This window comes from Uranotaenia lowii, chromosome 2 (genome assembly GCF_029784155.1).
Source record: "Uranotaenia lowii strain MFRU-FL chromosome 2, ASM2978415v1, whole genome shotgun sequence".
Taxonomy (NCBI): Eukaryota; Metazoa; Arthropoda; class Insecta; order Diptera; family Culicidae; genus Uranotaenia; species Uranotaenia lowii.
In genome coordinates this window covers 43,988,679-44,013,278 of record NC_073692.1, presented here as the reverse complement: position 1 = coordinate 44,013,278, position 24,600 = coordinate 43,988,679, and the positions used below count along the sequence as shown (strand labels likewise).

Sequence of the window (24,600 nt, the reverse complement as noted above, 5' to 3'; positions counted from 1 at the left end):
TGAACCACGAGCTCGCGCGACTTTACGGCGAATCCAGTATCCAGAACGTGGTGAAGGCTGGCCGGATACGCTGGGCAGGACATGTTGCGAGAATGCCGGACGACTGTCCTGCAAAACAGGTGTTCGCTACGAATCCGGTAGGAACAAGACGAGCGGGGGCGCAACGAGCGAGGTGGTTAGACCAAGTGGAGCGTGATCTGGCGAACGTGGGGTGCCCGAGAAATTGGAGAACGGTTGCCATGAATGGAATGGGAATGGAATGGGAATGGAATGGGAATGGAATGGGAATGGAATGGGAATGGAATGGGAATGGAATGGGAATGGAATGGGAATGGAATGGGAGTGGAATGGGAATGGAATGGGAATGGAATGGGAATGGAATGGGAATGGAATGGGAATGGAATGGGAATGGAATGGGAATGGAATGGGAATGGAATGGGAATGGAATGGGATTGGAATGGGAATGGAATGGGAATGGAATGGGAATGGAATGGGAATGGAATGGGAATGGAATGGGAATGGAATGGGAATGGAATGGGAATGGAATGGGAATGGAATGGGAATGGAATGGGAATGGAATGGGAATGGAATGGGAATGGAATGGGAATGGAATGGGAATGGAATGGGAATGGAATGGGAATGGAATGGGAATGGAATGGGAATGGAATGGGAATGGAATGGGAATGGAATGGGAATGGAATGGGAATGGAATGGGAATGGAATGGGAATGGAATGGGAATGGAATGGGAATGGAATGGGAATGGAATGGGAATGGAATGGGAATGGAATGGGAATGGAATGGGAATGGAATGGGAATGGAATGGGAATGGAATGGGAATGGAATGGGAATGGAATGGGAATGGAATGGGAATGGAATGGGAATGGAATGGGAATGGAATGGGAATGGAATGGGAATGGAATGGGAATGGAATGGGAATGGAATGGGAATGGAATGGGAATGGAATGGGAATGGAATGGGAATGGAATGGGAATGGAATGGGAATGGAATGGGAATGGAATGGGAATGGAATGGGAATGGAATGGGAATGGAATGGGAATGGAATGGGAATGGAATGGGAATGGAATGGGAATGGAATGGGAATGGAATGGGAATGGAATGGGAATGGAATGGGAATGGAATGGGAATGGAATGGGAATGGAATGGGAATGGAATGGGAATGGAATGGGAATGGGAATGGAATGGTATGGGAATGAGAAACGAGAAATTGTCCGCAGTCCAATTTAGTGCGGTGCTCATAAGATCATTTTAATTGAATTGAAGCATGACTCCGATTTCAAAATTTTATAAAAAGAAACTAAACTGTCAAAAGTTTCCCGGTTCCCACCGCTAGAAGCTTTATTAATAACCTATACTGAAAAAACATGAAAAGACATTTTTCTCCACAAAACACTATCACCATACTGAAAGAAGTGGACACTTTTTGTAGATACAAAAAAAAAATACACAAAGTTTGCGCTTGATGTAAAAAGTTAAACTGATTTAGATTATATTCTTGGATTGTTTGCAAATCGGTTAATATTACCAGATGCCAAAAACTGAAATGTAAGATCTTATAAACGTATATGGGAAATACTGGATAAGTCGCCTCTAACGGCATGGATCAGTATCCCAGTGGCAGTATTTTCCATGCCGCAGCCACACAGCATGGTGTGGTACAGCTAACATCATAAGAATTGAATTGAAGTTCAAGTTGTAGGAGAAAGATTCAGTGTTCAGAATTCTATCAAAAGAAACTTAACTGTTAAAAGTTTACGACTACCACCACTAGGAGCGCTTCGTTTTTTTCCTAACGCGCACACCGATTGAAAAATGTTTTTTAAAAAATGTTCTTTACTCTCGAATATTCTTCCACTGTTCCCTAATCGACAGATTACTGAGAGCGCTCCATCAACAGTAGTAATAGCTAAGTGTATATTTTTTAATATTCGTACAGCTCGGCCAGGCGAAGCCAAACCCTGCCACACCGGCCGTGCGCCACCTCTAAGTCCAAACAGCACAAACCGGCAGGGGCTTATTACTACAAATTGTTCGGCTGACTAAAATGCACGGTGGCGGCATGGAAGGTGGAACGGTCATTCGGTCTGTCGGTCGGTAGGTCGGTCGGTGAGTTGACCATTGTTGGCGTCGCCGTCATCGCCTCTGCTGCCGCCTGCCGGCCAATTTCGGGCAATCATCGGCGTCCGTCCCGTCGCCCGGTGTAAAACTCTACACACTTGTGTGCGGCGTGGCTTGGCTTGATTTTTCTGATAGAGGTAGACGTACATTCTATAACTCTCCTATCTGCTGAGCTGCCTGCTACTGCTGTTCTGTTCTTGTTGTTGTGTTAGGATTTCTGGTCGGATTTCGACTCGTCATAGTATAAAATTTCTCCGCTGAACTGCTGCTGTCCTGTCCTGAGTCTGAGACTGAACTGCGCGACACGCTACGCCTGACGAACGCGCTCGCGATTGCACTGATGAACTTGGCTTGGCTGGTGTGGTGGTGCTTTTATTTTTTTTAAACACAAATTTTCCAATCTAGCTCTGGTCAGTCTGCGAACAACGCTCGATCGGTACGCATCGGTGCCTTCCCTATTCCTCGGAATCGAATCCGAAGGAACATTTCTGCTGCCTGAGTGAGAGAGAGACAGAGAGGCAGTTTGAATCGAGTATTTTTTTTTCGGGGGTCCTACGAAATCAGTGCCTCCATTCCCCCAAAAAACCGAAAACCTCTCTCCGGGAAAAAGAAATAACAAATAAGTCGGTCGTTGTTTTTCTCTCGGTCGGAAAAATTACGTACCCAAGTGCCATAACGTGAAACGCAAGGATTAATATTACTGTGTTGAAATTACGGTAGCTGTTTTGTTTTTGTTGTTGCTGTTGTTACTTATTTACTTTTCACGAGTGTGCTGGGGAAAATGTGGAAAACGAACGTGGAAAGGACGACGAACGAGTGAACGAACGAAGGATGTCCTTCAGATCGGTGGGGCGAAAGTGAAGAAGAAAAATCCGTCGTCCCGTCCGACGATTTGTGAAGTGAAGCAAGCATCAAAATAAAAACAATGACCAAACATCAACCAACCAAACCAATGAGTCTGGCTTCATCGATCGGTCCACAACGATTTATCATCTGAGAAGAGTGGGGGGAAAAATCACTCTCAGTTTCACCGAGCGGGATGTTTTGATGCGGATAGTTAAGGACATGAGTTGTCTTACTTATTCGAATGACTTGAACTAAAAACGGCGGTAGGATATTGGATGTCAGGACGAAAATTGAACCAACAAGTGGTTGTTCGTTAGTGGGTTTGAAAATTCTAGAGACTTTTCTCATTATGGAATAAAATAAAAATTGGTTGCATCAAGTAAAATGGCTGTTCAAAAACTAAACAAACAGGAAACAGAGAATAAAACATTAAATTGAAAACAATGTTACTGCTGTTTTTTCACAACAAACATTACGAATGAGAGGAATGCAATACACGTTTTGTACATTGATAATCAGAACATGAATGCAATTTAGAAATTGCAATTTTTTTACGCATTTCTTCTCTTACACTATTTAACGAGCTGTCAGGCTAAATTTTTGGAAACATTTTTCCGTTCCTTAAACCTACATCAATGAGTTAGAGTTGATCCAGCAAATTTGAAGGTCGCTGTCCTGATATCTCTTAACATAGACATTTGCTTAAACACATAGTTACATATATTGATTTCCAGCTTAGCTGAAAAAAAATTGGATTTCTAGTTGGAAGAGTCCATACGCCAGATTAAGCTTGCTACATTGCTCGGGTTTACTCGGACTTGCCCAGATACTTGATACAAAATAGAAACAAGTCCGGATAAAACCCGTATTTTACCTGTATTTATTCACTTCCGAAGTTATTCAAGAAAAACAAGCGTGACGTGAAGACGAGCGAGATAAATGATTTTTTATAAAAAAAAATTGCAGGAGTCAAAGTTCTCGTCTTCTTTACATTTTAGCAAAATATTATGTTCTAAAAATTTGTAGCAAATGAATTTTCTCACAAACTTTTCTTATCTTTCTTCTTCTTTTCTACAGAGAAATCAAAAACTAGATTGAAAACGTGGCGTGATGACGCAGGAATGTTTGAAAACAGGGTTTCCGATCCGTCGTCACGTCACGTTTTCATGGCGCTGCCACAGCATGACGAATTGTCAGCTTCCAAAGCCAAAAAAAAATTTTTTTCAACAGTGAATAGTCACGAGGCACTTTCAAAAAAGTTTTGGACTTTTAAATTTTGTGTCTAAATACCATATATATATCCACATAGGCTAATGTCACAAACTTGGCTTATTTTGATTAAAATAGCTATTAAAACCGTTAAGAATTACACTAAATACTTCCTATAGTTCTTCAGAAATTTTAAAATAACTACTAGGCGTTTGTAGATCTTGGCTTGTTCCAACATTGTGTCCAAGACTGTTTGTAGTCGTTTTGTATTTTTTACAACGTTTCAGGTTTTACAAAAAAAGTTTGTTAAGGGGCGTTTTTTTTTTAAATTTTAATATATCTCCTTAGGATGAAGTTGTATAACTTTAACATGTTCAGAAAAGTTGTGTATTTTGTTGAGATTAACAACTTTGTAGAAGATTTTAAAGTTCTAAAATGCTTAACAAAAAAAGTTAGCATTTTGAAAACGGTCTTGTTGGACCCCTACACTTTATATTTTATATCCAAATATGGTTTTTTACTGAACTCAGTACAATAGTTCAACCAAGAAGGCTAACAACACATATTATAACCCAATTTGGAATTATGAGGAGAATCTGAAGACCTCCGGCGCAAACCCAACAAATAATAAAAAAAAATCCCCCTACCTCCTTCTACCCTTAATTACTTTTTGTCAGAACTGGCGATCTTCAAAGGAAATGTGTTAGAGCCAAGTTTCGCAGTTTCGCTAGAACAAATTTTAATGTAGTCAATATTCCATATAAACTTATGGCTCGTTGAGTGACCCTTTAGTGTTAACCTAAGGTTGCCAGAATTTTTCCATCACGTACCCGGGCCGGACAAATCCAGGCTATCTTATATATAAAAATGGAGGCGTTTTCTTTGTAACACCATCACGTATGAATGGTCGATCGTAATGAAGTTAAATTTGGTATTCGAGGGTTTTTCGGGTCAGAGTTAGTTTGTATAATAGTTTCAAGAATCTCACTTTCTATGGAAGGCGGGCTCCTATACAAAAACAACTAGAAACGGGACAAAACTGGAACAGCTTGAAGATGATTTTCACGAAAACAGATTCACGAGCACGAAGTAGTTGAAGAACTGTAAACATTTTCCAACGGTTTATTAAGGAACGGGTAAAACGAAGTTTACCGGGTCAGCTAGTTTTTGTTTCTAAAAACCTGGCAAAATCCGGGCATTTGATTCCAAATTGTCGACTAAAAATCCAGGCAAATTTGGTCAAAACCCAGGGATTACTCAACACAAATCAAGGAAAAAGCTTGAACATTTTTATTTTTCTTCAGCTCTTTCTAAATCGTATATTAGGGTTACAAAAAACTATTCATGATTATTTTTATAAAGCTTGCTCATAAAATTTCGTTTTGGACGCAAAAATAATAAAAAAAACTACAACACAATTAGTTTTATGTTGTCTGAATAAATCCGGGCAATCTGGAAACCTTTAGTTCACCAAATGGACTAAAATTTGGCTTGCGGTCTCCTGCCAGGCTTTCGAACGACTTTAGTTCCAAACATTTTGGTTCCTATGTTTTAGTTACTAATTTTAAAGGATTTTGACATTCTGAATTATAATCAGATGGCGTGTGGAAATTCTTAAATTCATCAGTTTTGAGTAAAATAGTCCTTTGAGAACTGATACACTTATTAGCCTACAAGAAAACTAAGAACAGATTCTGAATTTGGTTATTATGCTTTATTTAATCAAGAGTTAAGAATCATGGGTGGCCAACATTTCCAACAAGCGGACCAATTTTTGGATATGAGATTTGCATGCGGGCCAAACAAGAAATTTTTCTTTGATATTCAAGGAAAAATAGAAAATGTGCTATTAATACTAAAACAGATTCCTCTTAGTAAGACATTTTTGTTCCATGACTTTTTACGAATTCTTTGAAGTGATTTAAAACCTTATTTATTCCATAAATTTCAAATTGCCGCCGATTTCCTTAGTTTCTAAGTTTACCGGTCTCCCTGAAATATTCTGTGGGTGTTTCGAACAAAAATTAAAAACATTACATGGAGTGCAATTGTTAAAAATTGTACCGTTCATGAGCTTTCGGCATTCAAATGGTTATTTACTTAAAGCACTTATAAACACGGACTTCCTGAACTTTTTCGCGATGAATCACAAATTTTTGCATCAAAATTTCTAATTTTCCGAGGTGCAAAGACTTTAAGTGCTAACTATCACTAATATGATTCCAATGCAATTAGTTTTTTTTCTATCAACTCTTGTTTTTAAGATAACTCTTTAAAATAGGTAAAAAATTATTAAATAAATGTGTGCACTTTTCGGCAAAACATAGATCTACTTAAAGATTTTGAAAAACAAATTTTCAATTCAATGAACAACTTTTCAAAAGTCCGTATATAATTTTGTCATCTGAGAAGAAAGTTACAGAAGTTTTCTGTTTGTCAATTTTTCCTATTTCTGCGAATATTCGGTAAACTTGACGGAATTTTAAAAATGATTCAAGTTAATTTGAATCTTTGATATTTTTTTAAGCATTAGTCGAACCGTGTCACAGTCTGCAAAAAGGTTGTTAAATGAGTTAAAATCGTCAATAGAAAATACATACTCAAAAACTTGATGCTGTGATGTTAATCTATTCCAAGTTCTAAAAATAGTTAGATTACATTTTTTAAGCGTGTCTTTGAATCAAAGAGCTAAACAAGATATGAATCCATGATTGAATAAAGCATAATAAACAGCTTCAATATCTGATTTCAGTTCAAGATTTATGTAATTTTTAATAAAATTATATAAACCAAGAAAAACATTCAATTCTGAGGATGGTAATTGAAGAAAAAGCTTCCCGGGCAACAAGAAGCTAGCCGCGAGCCAAATGTGGCCCGAGAGCCATGGTTTGGCCACCCATGGTTTAGATCTTACTTCCTACGTATTCCGTTTTCAGAAATAAATTAAAGAAATAATTAAAGAAATTTGAATAGATAACATTTCATCTGTTTCTGGCATCAATCGAGAAAGTCTTAGAGTATTCATTGTTGAAGATTTTAACCCACTTAACAACTTTGTTGAAGGCGGCAAAACGAGTTGGTTTATGCTTTCAGAAATATTAAAGATTCTTGAAATAAATTATTTAAAAAAAATAGAAAAATTCCAAATTTTGCAAAAAAATCCCGTATTTTGCATAATCCGGAAAAAATGGTGAGAAAAACTGCTAAGTAACTTTTTTCTCAGAATTGAAAATTCTCGCGCTTTTCATTGCATTAAACCTTTATTTCCAAAATCTTTGTAGTTTTCAATAGTTCTGTTAAAAAAGTGCACAACTTTATTTAATGAATTCTCAAACCTATTATCAAAAGTTATCTCGAAAAAAAGGAGCTGAAATCTGAAAGAAATAATTATATATTTGGAATCACCTGCACTACTCAAAAATGTGAATTTTGTTGCCTTATGGTATTAACCGTTAGACTGAGTCGATGTGGGGTCATTTTTTTAATTTCTCAAACCCTGAGGTCTGAAAGCTTTGTCTTGGTTCAAAACTCACCCATGGTTTTTTGCAAAATTTTCAAGTAACGTTTACATGAGTAAATTTTAACTTTTAGGTTTGTATGGGAAAATTAATTTTTTTGTACTTAAAAATCTTTATCATTTTTGCTTCTTCTGTGGAACCTAGCCTGTTCATGAAAAACAATAAATTCAATTCAATCGCTGCTGGTTGCCTAGCGAGGAATTGTATGACTACTATTCTAGCAACACTTCGCAAGGAACCAACAGTGATTTCAATTGAATTAATTGTTTTTCTATGCCAAAAGATACCGCTGTCTAACAGCTTCAAATTTCTAACAGCCTCAAATTTTTTGCCTGATAAGATACGAAATTACTATCTTGGACAAAGTTGTTCAGTGAAAAATTTCCTTTAAAAAATTTATATATTGACACAAAAACCATGAACAGGCCAGGCTTCACAGAAGAAACAAAAATGATGTTGATTTTTCAGTATACATTTTTCCCATACAAACCTCAAAGTTTAATTTTCCTAATGTAAACTTTAAAATACTGCACTCCTGGATGAGTTTTGAACCAAGACGAAGTTTCTAAGACCCCAGAGTTTGAGAAATTAAAAAATGACCCCAAATCGATTCAATCTGTTGACCATTCCTTTAACATTATAAATTAAAGGAGATAGTGAAAAAAAAATTTCCGTTAAGTTAAGTTTAAGTCAACCTAAATACTGTCAAATAGGTCTTTTTCTACAGGGAAATTGTTTGAAAATACGTTTTAAGTGAAGCAACAGCACGAAAAATATGCATAAGGCAACAAAGCATAAGAGATCAAACCAGTACAGGAAGAAAATGGAAGTCTACAGCTAGTAATAATCACCGAATTTCTCAAAAAAAAGGAGTAAAATCGGTTTTAATATCAGCCGAAAGATCCTTCTAATGCTGAATTGTCTATTTTCGAACGTATTACATGAGCTGAGGCTTGTAGAATTTGAGGTAATAGAGTGGATATACCCAACGATGGCCATTTTTTAGGAACGTTCACAGGTTTATTTACTCTGCATTCTGCAAACAACTTAGTTGATGTTGTTTCTGCAACACTTAAAACCTCGAACTTGGTAGGTCCTACATAATCAGTTTGACCTGCCTGGTCTACAAGGTCTAATAATTCACATGGTTGGTTCCTTCATACCACAATATTAAAATAGACCTCACATTTTGTTCGATCAGTATCAACTTCTAAGACATATGTGACATAATGTAAGGTTGAATCAACAATGCAAGATTATTGACTGTTCAATATAATAAAACAGAGTACTGCGAGGTTGATTTAGACATTCGATTTAGAATGATTCAAACAGTTGGATCAGCCATCATGTGAGGTTAAATCAATAATGCCATGTTTCTCAGCTGCTGGGATGCCAGGTGCCCTGATTTGTCGTTCAAACAGAGACTTTTGACCCTTCGTCCAGATATTGCTCAGACACAGATTTTGGGGTACGAACAATCAATCTTAACAGATGCAGATAACTTTTGAGTCCAATACGTGAGCTTTTCCCAGTCAAAATTTGGCGCACAACCCAACGATTCCCGACTTCAATAATCGCCCTACATATGTATGTTGGATTCACATGTCATCATCAATTTTGAAAATTATATAAACATGTTAGATTACCAAGAAATAGTTACCATTAGATATTACTTACCAAAACGACTCTATCTAACAAATTTCTTCTGTATTTTATGATTGATCGGAGTTTTCCGCCCATGTTTTTTATGTTTCGATTAGAAATCGGAAATTCAGATATCGCCATCCGATTTTAATCCAATTTTCTATCCACTTCTTTACACTTTCAAAACGGACTTTTGTTTTGAATAAGTTAAGGGAAAGTAAACAAATATAACACAATAAACATGGCTACCATGATGGAAAATTGAGATTTTAGAAAAAGGGAAGCAGAGCTATCTGGTGGTGACCTTAACTAGCTTCACAGCTAGTTTTGCGAAGATTGAAAAAAAGGGTGTCCTGTCTGTTTGTCTGTGGTAGTAGTTTACTGGGTTTAGGTATTATATTCATGAAGTTCCAAGGTGGCCCAAAGTTTTTGGGCTGCCAAGTATTACAAATTTCTTGAGATAATTTTGAACATGACACATAAATCTCGGAAAAATTCTGACGTAGAAAGGAAGACGCTATCAAGAAAATTAACTCAAAGCGTATTGATTTGCGATGTCACTTTTCACAATCAGCAACTTTTATTATCGACGGGTCTTCCCCCTTTAACAGTTTCAAATGTACGGCACTGTTTTGTCTGCCGTGAATAAACTTTTCACGTTTGGGATTTTCTTTTTGTCTCTCAACCGTCTTTATTTTGTTCGAACAAACCACCAATACTAGCGTCACTGTTCTGCAGACGGCGATTTTCCTTTTATTTTTAGGGGTCATACCAAATTAGACCGAACTTCTGCCGTGCTTCATCGCACGAAGTCACGAAAATTAAAATTGAACAATGAAATACAAAAAAAAAAGAAAAAAAAACTGTCCACTCGACACACTCGGCATTTGAATGGGCAGTATCACTCGTTCGACCTTCCGTTTTTACGATTTGCGAAGATTTTCATCAATTTTACTGGTCGTTTGGTTTCCTGCAACCGTTTTACAACTTCTGAGACTGTTTGTTTTTTATTGCAAATTGCGTCTGGCGTCTAAGAAAGGTGCGTTGATTTGAAATCTTTCAATTATCATCATTGCATTATCAGATGTCGTCAGACGTACGATACATTATTTGATCAAGAAGAGAAGATGTTTTTAATCATGCAAATTTAACACCAATAGATAATCTCTCTATCGAAGTATTTCGCTTCTGGCCAATTCGAGATTGTGGTTCAAATCTCCAAGAAAGTGGTTTTGAGAAATTAAGTAAAGGAACATTTTTCTATTGTTGGTAAGCTTCAGATAGCTCGTTGTATTAAATTTTGGATAAGTAGGTCCTCAAAATCTCAAAAACTCCCCTATGAAAATTTATAATTTTCGGAATGCATGTAGGTATCGGATGTTTAATTCAAGACAACATTTTTCAATGCCAATGGCACCTTTCTTTGACTGTTCTCAGTATCGTAGAAAGTACTCGTACACTTTCTACGACTCAATTCTATCAGCTGACGACGACGCAACCAATGACTGCCAAATGGCTTTACTAGAGCCAATATTATGACAAATGAACTAAAACGTAGAATTTTCGCATTGTCCAAGAGACCGGGACAATGGCGAATCTAGCCAGTCACAATTGGAGCTTTTCTTCCGAACTCACTGAGCAACGACAATAACATTGCCAGTTGTCTAAGATGAGGCGGATTCGGGAGGGAAACTGGTATGTCGTAGAAAAGTTTCTTATGCAGCTACTTCTAGTTTTTGAAGGTTCGTCCCGCTCGTTTTATTATGAAGTAGTTTAGAGCTAGAGCAACAGTTTTGCTTCCAGATCCCGGAGTGTGCCACAATTAGGAGACACAATGACGGCTCGTGTTACCTACTCAAGTAGCTAGAAGAAACAGGTTTAATGGCGAGTTTATTCAAATAGCTAGTCTCTTTACTTACATTAATTATCCAAATTCAGAGCATCTACCTGCATTTGAATTGATTTATTCTGCAATCACTTTAGTTTAGTCTTATTCTTATTCAGTTTAAAGTTTGATTAAAAATATAGTTGAATCAACAATTCGTATGCTTCTTTTTGACATCCGCTTTGTCCGCAATGACATCAATAGAAGAACCCCCTTTTCGAAATCTTTCCCAGACGACATCAATCAAAGCTGATTGATTAAGCGCGTGGCGTTTCAATTTGAGCAGTTTTTTTCAGCTTCATTTCTCTCTGCCCTCAGACAGGTGTATTTAGGAGTAATTAGAAATCTTGTCAATCTACTTTTGATTACGGACACACCTTCATATCGAACTGGGGGGGGTTTAATTGGAATTCACTGTTGTTGCTATCGGGTTCAGGTAGAATCGAACTGTACTGTTATTATTATTATTATTATTTACAGTTCACATGTGGGTAGCTCAGATTTGCTCGCTAATGCAGATAAGATCGATTGATAAAATCAACAAAGAATGTTGTTTGAGAGGCTAAGATTTTAATTCAAACAAAGATCTTAGATTAAAAATTTGAAGTTCAGCTTCATTATACCGATTTGGAATTCATATTGTTGCTGAATCCTCAAACCGGAGTTTTCGTCAACAAAAGACGGAATGGCTTTGGAAGCGCAAGTTTTTAGAACTATTGCAGCTGATTGTTTGATTTGATTTGGCCATCCGGTGTAAAAAGACAAAATTGGCTAAGGAAGTGCAAACTTTTAAGGCTGCTGCTACAGATTGTTCGTTTTGATTTGTCCTTCCGGTGGAAAAAGACGGAATGGCTTAGGAAGCGCAGATCTGCTGATTGTTTGTTTTGATTTTGCCTCCCAGTGAAAAAAGATGGAATTGGCTTAGGAAGTGCAGACTCTTAAGGCTGCTGCTGCTGATTGTTTGTTTTGATTTGTCCTTCCAGTGGAATGGCTAAGGAAGTGCAGATTTTTAAGGCTGCTGCTGACTGTGTATTATGGTTCGGCTATTCAGTGGAAATAAGAACGAAATTGGCTAAGAAAGCGCAGATTTTTACAGCTGCTGCTGCTGATTGTTTGTCATGATTTGCCCTTTCAGTGGAAAAAGACGGAATGGCTTTGGAAGCGCAGATTTTTAGGACTGTTGCAGCTGATTGTTTGATTTTACTTGGCCATCCGGTGTAAAAAGTCAGAAGTGGCCTAGGAAGCGTAGACTTTTAAGGCTGCTGCTGCTGATTGTTTGTTTTGATTTGTTCTCCCGGTGGAAAAAGACGGAGTGGCTTAGGAAGACTGCTGCTGACTGTTTTTTTGTTTGGCCATTCGGTGGAAAAAAAACGGAATTGGCTGAGGAAATGTTTATTTTTAAGGCTGTTTCTGATGATCGTTTGGTTTAATTTGTCTTTCCGGTGGAAATAGACGGAGTTGGCTAAGGAAGCGCAGATTTTAGGGCTACTACCGCTGATTGATTGTTTTAATTTGGCCTTCCGGTGTAAAAAGACGGAATTGGCTTAAGAAGCACAGATTTTTTAGTCAACTTTTGCTGATTGTTTGTTTTAATTTGGCCTCATGGTGGAAAAATACGGGATTGGCTAAGGAAGCGCAGATTTTGAAGGCTGATTGTTTGTTTTGATTTTGCCTTCCAGTGAAAAAAGATGGAATTGGCTTAAGAACTGCAGACTTTTAAGGCTTCTGCTGCTGATTGTTTGTTTTGATTTGTCCTTCCGGAGGCAAAAGACGTAATAGCTTAGGAAGCGCAGATTTTTAAGGCTGCTGCTGATTGTTTTTTATGGTTCGTCCGTTCGGTAGAAAAAAACGGAATTGGCTTAGGAAGCGCTGATTTTTGAAAGACGGAATTGGCTTAGGAAGTGCAGACTTTTTAGGCTATTGCCGCTGATTGTTTGTTTTAATGTGACCTTCTGGTGAAAAAAGACGGAATTAGCAAAGGAAGCGAAGATTTTTGAAGGAACTTTTGCTGATTGTTTCTTTTAATTTGGCCTAAGGGTGGAAAAAGACGGGATTGGCTAACGAAGCGCAGATTTTTAGGGCTGCTACCGCTGATTGTTTGGTTTAATTTGGTCTTCCGGTGGAAATAGACGGAATTGGTTTAAGAGTCACAGATTTTTTAGTCAACTTTTGCTGATTGTTTGTTTTAATTTGGCCTTATGGTGGAAAAAGACGGAATTGGCTAAGGAAGCGCAGATTTTTAGGACTGTTGCAGCTGATGGTTTGATTTGATTTGGCCATCCGGTGAAAAAAGACAAAATTGGCTTAGGAAGTGCAGACTTTAAGGCTGCTGCTGCAGATCGTTTGGTTTAATTTGGCTTTCTGGTAGAAAAAGACGGAATTGGCTTAGGAAGCGCAGATTTTTAGGGCTGCTACCGCTGATTGTTTGTTTTAATTTGGCCTTCCGATGGAAAAAGACGGAGTTGGCTTTAGAAGCACAGATTTTTTAGTCAACTTTTGCTGATTGTTTGTTTTAATTTGGCCTCACGGTGGAAAAAGACGGAATTGGCTAAGGAAGCGCAGATTTTGAAGGCAGCTTCTGCTGATTGTTTGTTTTCATTTTGCCTATCAGTGGAAAAAAGATGGAATTGGCTTAAGAAGTACAGACTTTTAAAGCTGCTGCATCTGATTGTTTGTTGTCATTCCGGTGGAAAAAGACGGAATGGCTTAGTAAGCGCAGATTTTTAAGACTGCTGCTGACTTTTTTTTTTTGTTTCGATTATAGTCGTTTTACCATCTTTATGGCATTCGCGACTGCTGCTGACTGTTTATTTTGGTTCGTCCGTTCGGTGGAATAAAAACGGAATTGGCTTAGGAAGCGCAGATTTTTGAAAGACGGAATTGGCTTAGAAAGTGCAGATTTTTAAGGCTGCTACCACTGATTGTTTGTTTTAATGTGGCCTTTCAGTGAAAAAAGACGGGATTAGCTAAGGAAGCGCAGATTTTAAAGAAACTTTTGCTGATTGCTTGTTTTAATTTGGCCTTCCGGTGTAAAAAGACGGAATTGGCTTAAGAAGCACAGATTTTTTAGTCAACTTTTGCTGATTGTTTGTTTTAATTTGGCCTCATGGTGGAAAAATACGGGATTGGCTAAGGAAGCGCAGATTTTGAAGGCTGATTGTTTTGATTTTGCCTTCCAGTGAAAAAAGATGGAATTGGCTTAAGAACTGCAGACTTTTAAGGCTTCTGCTGCTGATTGTTTGTTTTGATTTGTCCTTCCGGTGGCAAAAGACGGAATAGCTTAGGAAGCGCAGATTTTTAAGGCTGCTGCTGACTGTTGTTATGGTTCGTCCGTTCGGTAGAAAAAAAAAACGGAATTGGCTTAGGAAGCGTAGATTTTTGAAAGACGGAATTGGCTTAGGAAGTGCAGACTTTTTAGGCTATTGCCGCTGATTGTTTGTTTTAATGTGGCCTTCTGGTGAAAAAAGACGGAATTAACGAAAGAAGCGCAGATTTTTGAAGGAACTTTTGCTGATTGTTTCTTTTAATTTGGCCTAAGGGTGGAAAAAGACGGGATTGACTTAGGAAGCGCAGATTTTTAAGGCAGCTTCTGCTGATTGTTGGTTTTGATTTTGCCTCCCAGTGGAAAAGACAGAATTGGCTAAGGAAGCGCAGATTTTGAGGGAACTTTTGCTGATTTTATTATTTTGGCTTAAGGGTGGAAAAAGACGGGATTGGCTTAGGAAGCGCAGATTTTTAAGGCAGCTTCTTCTTATTGTTTATTTTTATTTTGCCTCCCAGTGGATAAGACGGAATTGGCTAAGGAAGCGCAGATTTATGAAGCTGATTGTTTGTTTTGATTTGGCCTTCCGGTGGAAAAAGACGGAATAGCATAGAAAACGCAGATTTTTAAGGCTGCTGCTGACTGTTTATTATGGTTCGACCATTCGGTGGAAAAAATGGAATTGGCTGGAGAAGCGCAGATTTTCGAAAGACGGAATTGGCTTAGGAAGTGCAGATTTTTAAGAATGCTGCCGCTGATTGTTTGTTTTGTTTTGGCCTTCCGGTGGAAAAAGATGGAATTGGCTTAGGAAGCGCAGATTTTTTAGGTAACTTTTGCTGATTGTTTGTTTTAATTTGGCCTTACGGTAGAAAAAGACGGAAATGGCTAAGGAAACGCAGCTTTTTAAGGCAGCTTCTGCTGATTGTTTATTTTGATTTGGCCTTCCGGTGGAAAAGGGCGGAATCGGCTTAGAAAGCGCGGATTTTTAAAGCTACTGTTGCTGATTGTTTGTTTTGATTTTTCCTTCTGGTTGGGAAGGCTGTTTCTAAGAATGCTTCGGGAATTGTTCCGGATCTCGTGAAACAGAGACAAGAAAAGCATAGTTTGGGAAAGCTGATGCCAAGAATGATTTTTGATCCGGCTCAGGTAAACAATAACAGAACGACAGAAAAAACACAGATTGGGAATGCTGTTTTGAAGAATATTTTTGGATTGGATATGCAGAAAACAAAAAAAAATCATATTTGAAAAGCTTTTGCTAAGAATGGAATGTAGAAATAAGATGAGGAATATTTTAAAAATCAAATTTTATATTTGAGAAATACAAAAATAATTAAATTGAAGATTCTATTGGGAATAGAGGTGAGAAGGAATTTAGAGATGAGATAAAGGATTTGCAAAAATTAAATCAAATTTAATAAAAAATAAAATGAAATAACACTTGTATTCGGCAACACTGAAGATAAATAAAATAAAATAAATGCATATGGCAACGTTTGTTATTTTGGCAACACTAGGCAAAAAAAAACAAAACAAAGTCAGTCATTGATCTATTCTTGTGAGAGACAGACGGTCTGAGTGAAACTCTGAATTGGTATTCAGGAACTCATGAAGCTTTTTAAAAACAGATTGAAATAGTCAGATATTGAAAAACAAGTTCAGATATCAGGTTTAAGTCAATTAGATTGTTTGTATTGCAATTCGAAACTCCAGCTGCAGCTTTTATTTCAAAGTAGTTGCTTCTGAATTATTGGAAATTTAATTGAATTTAATTAAAATGATGTCTACAAAAAAATCTAAATTCAAATAATTTTTACAAATTTCATTTATTTTTGAAAGCACACCGGGTCAGCTAGTTTCTAATAGTCAATCACTTTCCTAAACAAACAGAATTGACCTACCGATTTTTATGTTTTTAGATAACCAGTTTATTTTTTGTGAATGGTTTAACAATTCCAAAATAATTCACAACCTCTGTTAAAATTCTTCAAATATTTTAACTTTTGGTAGAAAAAAACCGGGATAAGCCCTCAAAACTCTGAATACCCAACCTCCTTAAAAATTCTATACTAGTTCCGCTGTATCAAATTATCTTCTCATAATCTCTTGGACCAGTGAAGTGAACGTTTAAATATGTTAGCGCGAATGCAAAATATTATTATGTGACAGACAGCACAAGAAATCGTGCTGCGTGAGACCAGATTGCAAATCAACAACACTTAGCATATTTTCCCCAGTTACACAGCACATCGTATAAGAAATTTTCGCGAACAGCTCAACCAACAAGTTTCTCAACATTACTGTTGAAGAAGATTGAATGAATGAATGAATGAAACGAGAAATTGACGCGGCAGTGAAGATAAAACTCTGCGGTGGAAATTTGCCCCAGTTGAATCTCGACCGAAAAATAAAATAAAAAGGAAAAATCGGCGACAGATATTTCCAATGGTGTGATATTTTTTTGTTTTGTTTTTCGGTCTCAAGTTTCTCAGTGTTTCTGTGTGTGGGTTCCAAATAAATTTTTTATCTCAAAATATTTTGTCTGTAGCCTTTGTAAACAGTGTTCTCATAGTGACTTACCAACTTACCGTACCAAAATTGCCAGCCAACTAAAAGATGGATCCGAGGTGATGATCGTATTTTTACTCCCTCACTGAAATTTGCATCTTGAAGTTTGATGTCTACATGTGTGTGTATGCAGTGCATGGTTTGACTACCAACTATTTACATATATCTACCTCTCGATGTGTGATTTTGCTTCTCGCTCTCTCATTTTTCCAACGATCTCGATCTTTTCGGAAAACATTTGTAATCTTTTTTTCTCGTGTGTTTTACAGCCTCTATCACTCTATTCTTACGTTGCATGATCCTGTGATATAACTAACTGTGATTTGACTTGTGTAAAATGAACTAATCCGTTTTGAGCAAATATTCGGAACCGAACGTTTCATTGAATTTAAGACAATCAGTATTACCCGAAACCAATCAAAAAGATTCCTAAATCGAAACAACGATGCTCAATCAGTGAAAATTTAAACGCGATAAAACAAAAAAAAATCTAACGCACAACCGACCAACGCACTCGCCTGACGGATGCAACTCGCAGTACAAAAAACATACCTTCTTGTTTGATTGTCTCGAATCGGCTATCTTACTTAGAAAATAACAAAAAAAAAAGTATCACCCGCTACTGCCGCTGGTGGGATTCGAACTCACGGCGACCGGGCACCATTCACCAGCACCATCAAACAACACCAACCCCCCCAAACAAACGCGAGCCATGTCGTCCGCCAAGTACAGCGACAGCGAACATGGAGGTGGAGGCCTAACGACCAAGTCCTCCTCCAAGAAAGGCCTCAAGCATAAAAATGTCGTGTTCAAACTGCTCAAATTCAATGAAGACGAGGAGAAGAAAGATTTGCATCACCAAGACCAGCAAGGTTACTGCAAGTCGACCCTTTCGCCTAACCACTCTGTTATCTCTCTCAGTCAGGTGACGGAAGCCTCGCTCGAGATATGGCGCACATTGCCGGCGGCCATCCGGCAGGATCCCAGCCTGGCCTCGTTCCGGCAGGAGCACGAGCGGTTACATGGTAAGTCGATTTTCTTTTTTTTTCTGGAATTTTTACTTTATCCCTATAGATATCAGCAAGAGTCTTCACAAATGTTGTTACCCACTTTATACTATTTATATTGAATCAAAAATAATACCTTATATGAAATGCCATCAAAAGCCAGAAAAAGCTGATTTTCTCGCATGCTTGTTTTTGCATATGGGACTGTTATGAAAGTAGGGGCAGCATAGTACTTAGAAATATACAAAGTAGGCTATTCCGCGCCCTATGAACGTATTGGTAACAGGGCCCATAAAAATAATTTTTGAGCTTGCATTCAACTACGGACCATTTACGGCCCCTTCTGGCCAATGGCATAATGGTTGCACTCCGTGATTGGTTCGAAATAATCAACATTGCACAATGAATCAAATGAAAGAGCAATACAATCTCACTGTACAATTTTGAGAATTTCAGACTTTAATAAGAACCAATAACGAAGCCGGCTAAGTCCGTGTTATCGATAGAGGAAAGGGAAGTGCAGCACATGTGGAGATTTGTTTTGCGGAGACTGGCTGTACGCCATACTGGGTTGCCAAGTGCCAAGATTTTTGACCCTTTGTCCAGATATTGATCAGACACAGATTTTGCCCAGATTTTTGCTCAGAGTGCCCAGACTTTACAGACTTTCAAAATTGGGTGATGGAATCAGTATTCATGTATCGGATATGATTCGTAAGAGCCAGATTATACTAGAAAACTTGCTTGTATGAATTGGCATTTCACCAATCATTCATTAAAACTTTTTTTTTTTCAATAAGATCGGCATGGTTCCTGGTAGCACAGTGTTTGGTGTTTGTTATATTTATAGTTCTCAGCTCAAAAATAAGGCAAATACAAAACCACAGCAACATGGCGACATTTCTCATCGTAAATTCCAAGTATGGAGTAGAATTTACGTTCTCTCGCTTTATGAGTGCCAGTTATAAGTCCTTTAAACTTAAATAGGCCAATTTAAAAGGCCTTCAAAATGAAAAACAGTTATAAAAACACATAATTGAGACTAGACTAAATGAACACGATGATAATTCAATTCAGGTTTTGTAGAATGCAACCGTTTAAAAAATAGCATTCATAACTAATGAAGTCAATGAAATTAAATATTTCATCAAAATAAATCGAAACGGACTCACGAATGCAGAATAACAGGCATTAAAATCCAGAAGCCATAAGTCGGAAATGTAAAAGTTCCTTGACCAAATTCATCGAAGGCCCCTACAAGTACTTTTTTTGAAGGTGTGTATTCATAACTTTTTCAATTTTGAAGCCGTTACGTGGTTTGAACAGTTGAATTTAAAATTTAACAAAATCTAACGAGAAAATTTGGCTAGGTACAAAATTTTCTTCTCCAGAAACACGTCCGTCACTTACAGGCACGGCCTACCGAGACCTGGTAAAAGGCCCCGAAAAATAGTTATGGATAAACCTGACATATTTAAGGAATTTTCAGAAGACCACATTTGCATTTCATCATTTCTAATGGTCCAGATCCAAAAATTCAATGGAAAGAATTGTTTTCGATGAATTCAAAGAATCAATGTTTATTCTAATGTGCGTTTCAAAATAATCAAATGGCGAGGGGTAGAGTGGTCTGGAAATTCCTAATTCGTTTTCATCTAATTATTGAACGGATGCAAAGATGAAAAGTACTCATGCAATACCTCGCTAGGCATCCAGCAGTGATGTCAATTGAATTTATTGTTTTTTTTGGCAAAATACATGCCCCCATTCAACACCTAATAAGGTTTTTGTCTAATAAGATACGAAGTTACGGTCTTCAACCAAGTTGGTGAGTAAAAAAAATCCTTTAAAGTGGCACAAAAATCATTAGCAGCCTCGGTTCCACAGAAGAAACAAAAAAATTTTTTTTTTTTCAGTACAAAAATTCAATTTTTCCATACAAACTTAAAAGTTTAAATTTGCTCTTGTAAACGTTACTTAAAATTTCTACAAAAAATCATGGATGAGTTTTGGACCAAAACGAAGCTTTTTAGATCCCAGGGTTTGAGAAATTCAAAATTGACCCCAAATCGACTCAGACTATAGTACACTGATGAGCAATATACTGTTCGAAAGATCTAGAATCTAGATTCCTGACCATGAGTGGCCAAAATATGGCCCGCAGGCCACATGAGGTTCGCGATCGTCTTTTTGTAGCCTGGGAAGCTCTTTCCGAAATAAACATGTTCAATTGAATGTTTGTCTTGGTCTAAAATCGTTTGTACAAAAAACGTACCTACTCCGGCTGCATTTGAAAAACAAATCTGCGCTGAATCAAGATGCAATTAGAATTACAATTTTTAAATTCTTAGAATTGAGGATTTTTTTTTCACACATCATGTGTATTTTCCATTTCATTCTTCATACCATTATTGGTATCGCATGGCACACGTTTGTCGTCAAGCGTCACCCACGTGCAATTTTGAAAAGCCAAAACATTAATTGGAGATATCATTTGGGCATCAAATTTGTGCTAGTGAACATTGCGAGATTTGATAAAAATCTGAGATAATTTTGAATGAACACGATAACTTTGTAGATATTGTTGTTTTGGTTTTGCGAAGTGAGACGTATTATGTCGTGGGTGACGCTTGGTGACGAACGTTTTAAAATCGTTTTACATCGTTGTGGGAGCTTTGAAAGCTTTCAAGCGGACTCTAGTTTTCATTTTGAGGAATATGGAAGGTGTCATGAAGACAGTAAGATCATATATAGCTATCGATTTCAAATCGTAAAAAAAAATCATCGAACCACGTAATAATAAAAATCATATTTTTACAGTTTTACACTTCTATACAAAATATATTGGAATTTCAAACTGTATCAATGTGAGATAAATCACAAATCAAATAGGAGACACAGTAAGCCCTGCTCGAGAACGGACGCGTTTTTTTTTCCGACGTCGCGTTTTTCTTGTTTGTTTTTTCGTTCGTCAATCATTTCATCTGTTTCGGAACTTTCGGTCGATACATATTACAAATGAAAAAAAATGCATCCAAATCACTAGCATTAAAATTTTAAAGTAACTCTCTAAATCTATTTTTGGGTTTTTGTTATACACTGAGGTTTTTTTTTACGCGGTATTTCGTCCCGCGTAAAAAAAACCGCGTAAAAAAAACCGCGTAAATTCGAAAATCCGCGTAAAAAAAACCGCGTTAATTCGAAAATCCGCGTAAAAAAAACCGCGTTAATTCGAAAATCCGCGTAAAAAAAACCGCGTCAATTCGAAAATCCGCGTAAAAAAACCGCGTTAATTCGAAAATCCGCGTAAAAAAAACCTCGTTAATTCGAAAATCCACGTAAAAAAAAACCCGAAATTCGAAAATCCACGTAAAAAATCCATTTGAACTAAAAAATTCGCGCAAAAAAGCACGTTACTAAGAAAACGCGTAAGAACCATGATTATTTAAAAATTTGCGTACAATGATAGTTTATTTTTAAGATAAAAATCAAAATCAATTAGATTAACAGAATAGTAGAATATAGTGAGGCTGATTTGACAGTGTGGAATTCAGATCGTCTCATGTATCAGGTCTCATGTTCCATGTCTCAGGTCTTAGGTCTCATGTCTCAGGTCTCATGTTCCATGTCTCAGGTCTCAGGTCTCATGTCTCATGTCTCAGGTCTGATGTCTCATGTCTCGTGTCTCATGTCTCATGTCTCAGGTCTCATGTCTCATGTCTCATGGCTCATGTCTCATGTCTCATGTCTCAGGTCTCATGTCTCAGGCCTCATGTCTTAGGTCTTATGTCTCATGTCTCATGTCTCAGGTCTCAGGTCTCATGTCTCATGTCTCATGTCTCATGTCTCAGGTCTCAAGTCTCAGGTCTCATGTCTCATGTCTCGTGTCTCAGATCTCGAGTCTTATATTTCAGGTCTCAAATCTCAGGTCTCAGGTCTCAAGTCTCTGGTCTCAGGTCACAGATCTCATGATCACGTTCTTAGTCTCAGAGCTAAGATTTTCCCAACTACAAAAAGATTCTAAGTGTTTTCCTTTGAAAATGTCCGCGTAAAAAAAACCGCGTTAATTCGGAAACCCGCGTAAAAAAAGCCGCGTAAAAAAAACCGTGTAAAAAAAACCGCGTAAAAAAAACCTCAGTGTACTGTGCGGATCGTGCAAAATGAAAATCATCTGTTTATTATACAAAAATGTGTTCTATTGGTGAAAATATAAAAGTGAAAAAAATCGAAGGTAACGGCCTAATAAGCTTTCATAAATATGGTAGTTACAGCTTCATAAAAAAGCTGTTGATACTATGTTGGAAAACAATGGGTAGTGTTCGCGTGTGAATGAATTTTCTTGTCGTAACCTTTTTCTAGCTAAATATCAAATAAGTTTAGTTCCGATTGCGGGATATCAAAAATTTAAAATAATTTAAAGATTTATTTTGTGTGCAGAGTTGAAATGTGAATAACCGTTGTGTTTTAAATAGAATGCCCATTCGGATGGCCCCGGTTAGAAAAAAGGAAAAAAACCAAGTTAAATTCCGGAATGACATTTTTTCGGCTAGTTCCCTCATGTATGTTTTTGTTTATGACAAAGCCTACTAATCAAGTACTAAATATAACGGTAACAATTTCTCCTTGATCCGAAATTTATAAATGTAAAAAGCATAATGCAAGTGGCCCGATGCTGATGAAATGAGAAAAATATGTTCAGGTTTTGTGTTTCCTAAGGGAAAAGTGATTTTAAGAATACTTGAATACAAAGATTTTCACGATGACCGGAAGTTTTGGTCGTCAATATTATAGCCACTGTGCTTTCGTCGCACAAATTTGGTAAAATGGTTTAGTTTAAAACTGTGAAACTATTTTGTGGATGAATCTTTCAACTTTGAGTGTTATCGTCAAGGGTGTCTCTTAGCAAATGGAATGAATATTTTGAGCCTCATTTCGCTTAGATGAAATTTCCGGGAACAGACTGGAGAGAGAAATCGCCGTCAACTAATAGAGGCCAGATGTTTATTTTTTTATTTGGTTAGTTTGTTCGATATTGTTTATTTTACTTACAGTTCGTTAAAATATGGATTGGAGTCAGGGTGTTTTCACTCTGAACTCTCTAGATTTTGTTCTGGCTCAGCAATTTCCAGAATGTTATCCATTTGAACAACTGAACTGATTTAAAGCTTCGAATTATAAGGATAACATTTTTTAAAAAAATCTTTCGGGTTCTAAAGGGACCTCGAAGGGTTTTTTATTTTTTTTTAATATTTTCCGATTCTCTTTTAATTTTCAAGAGCGAGTTAGGGCGCTTTATCCTTGGTCGATGACCAGAAATGATTGTACATGAAATCCAAAACAATTGACGAATCATAATATATCTTAGAAGTTTAAAACCTTAAACATCACCTTCTAAAATATGCCACTTTTCAGAGGTCTTGTGATTTCTGTGTACAAAATAAATTGTTTCCAGCCGCTAAAGAATGGTCCTAGTGAATAGTGATATTACTTTACATAACGTGTGGTTTCCTCATCAAGGAGCATTTTTTCTTAGCATGCAAACGATACTGCCCCTTCGAAACGTATGGTACTGGTTGTCCACGTTTCTTCCTGTTCCTGTGTTCCAGATTTCTCTGCGTTCGCTGCTCAATGGTAGGCCCAACCGGTTTATGTTTTTTGATTATTTCAATGTTTTTATGTTAAAATAATTGAAAACATGAAGAAAGACAAGTAGAATAATAAAACATTTTTATTGTTCTTTGGGACTTTGGGACATAAGTTCTGGCTGTAGAAGTACGATTAGTGATTAGTGAGATAAATTACAAATCAAATAGTTTTCTAGCATTTTTTTTTCATAACACTTAGTACACAAAAAAACTTTGACTTCACTTTATTATTTAATAAAGATTTGTGTGAACACAATTTTGTAAAAAAAAACATATTCCTCTCAGTAGATTGCAAATGAATTGTTACTCATCTCAACGTTCCGAATGGTCACGATAACAGTGCGCTCTGTGTTTACCATCCATCAAGCTCTCAATACGATAATGAGCGGAAGTATACCGGGGCATGATATTTACATGAAACAATTGACGGCTACCGCTCTGCTACTACTAAATAGATTCATCATCTTTGTAGAGATGCGGGTTTACAGCATCCAGAGACCGGGTACAAGTCCGCCAACACTTTGAACTGACCGACGACGGACGCTTCGGAAGTAATGCTTCTCTCATATCGAATGCATCTGTGGCGCGAGAAAAAGTGCTGAACGAAAGAATACCTACGAATTTGTTTGCTGTTAACTTTTCCATTTGAGGGAATTAGAATCGTTGCTGCTTCCTGGATAGAAAATTATCGAATCGAGTCGGGTTAAAGTGAGCCTAATCTACTGAACCCGCTGGTTTTGATGGATTTTGATGAATCAGTTGGAGGTTGCCTTCGTCATTGTTTTGGAAAGGTTGGGACTTTATTCCTCGTGCTGAGGGTAAAATCCATTTGAACCATTTATGACGGTCGCCATGAAAGGAGTAAATGTTTCTAAGAAA

At 37.2% G+C, this 24,600-nt stretch overlaps 1 protein-coding gene across 2 annotated transcripts in view; it reads left to right on the top strand.

Annotated features, from left to right (window-relative positions):
- Positions 1 to 2,542: 2,542 nt before the first annotated feature.
- LOC129748615 (P protein-like) overlaps positions 2,543 to 24,600 on the top strand; it is a 49,665-nt gene continuing 27,607 nt past the window's right edge. Inside the window, exons 1-3 of one of the 2 annotated variants that reach the window (XM_055743278.1) lie at positions 2,543 to 2,853; positions 17,050 to 17,128; positions 17,991 to 18,094. In XM_055743278.1, coding sequence (XP_055599253.1) covers positions 17,118 to 17,128; positions 17,991 to 18,094 — 115 coding nt within the window. In that variant the 5' untranslated portion in view covers positions 2,543 to 2,853; positions 17,050 to 17,117. Of the gene's footprint in view, positions 2,854 to 16,985; positions 17,129 to 17,990; positions 18,095 to 24,600 lie in introns of both variants that reach the window. The other variant, XM_055743279.1, reaches the window with a different exon arrangement.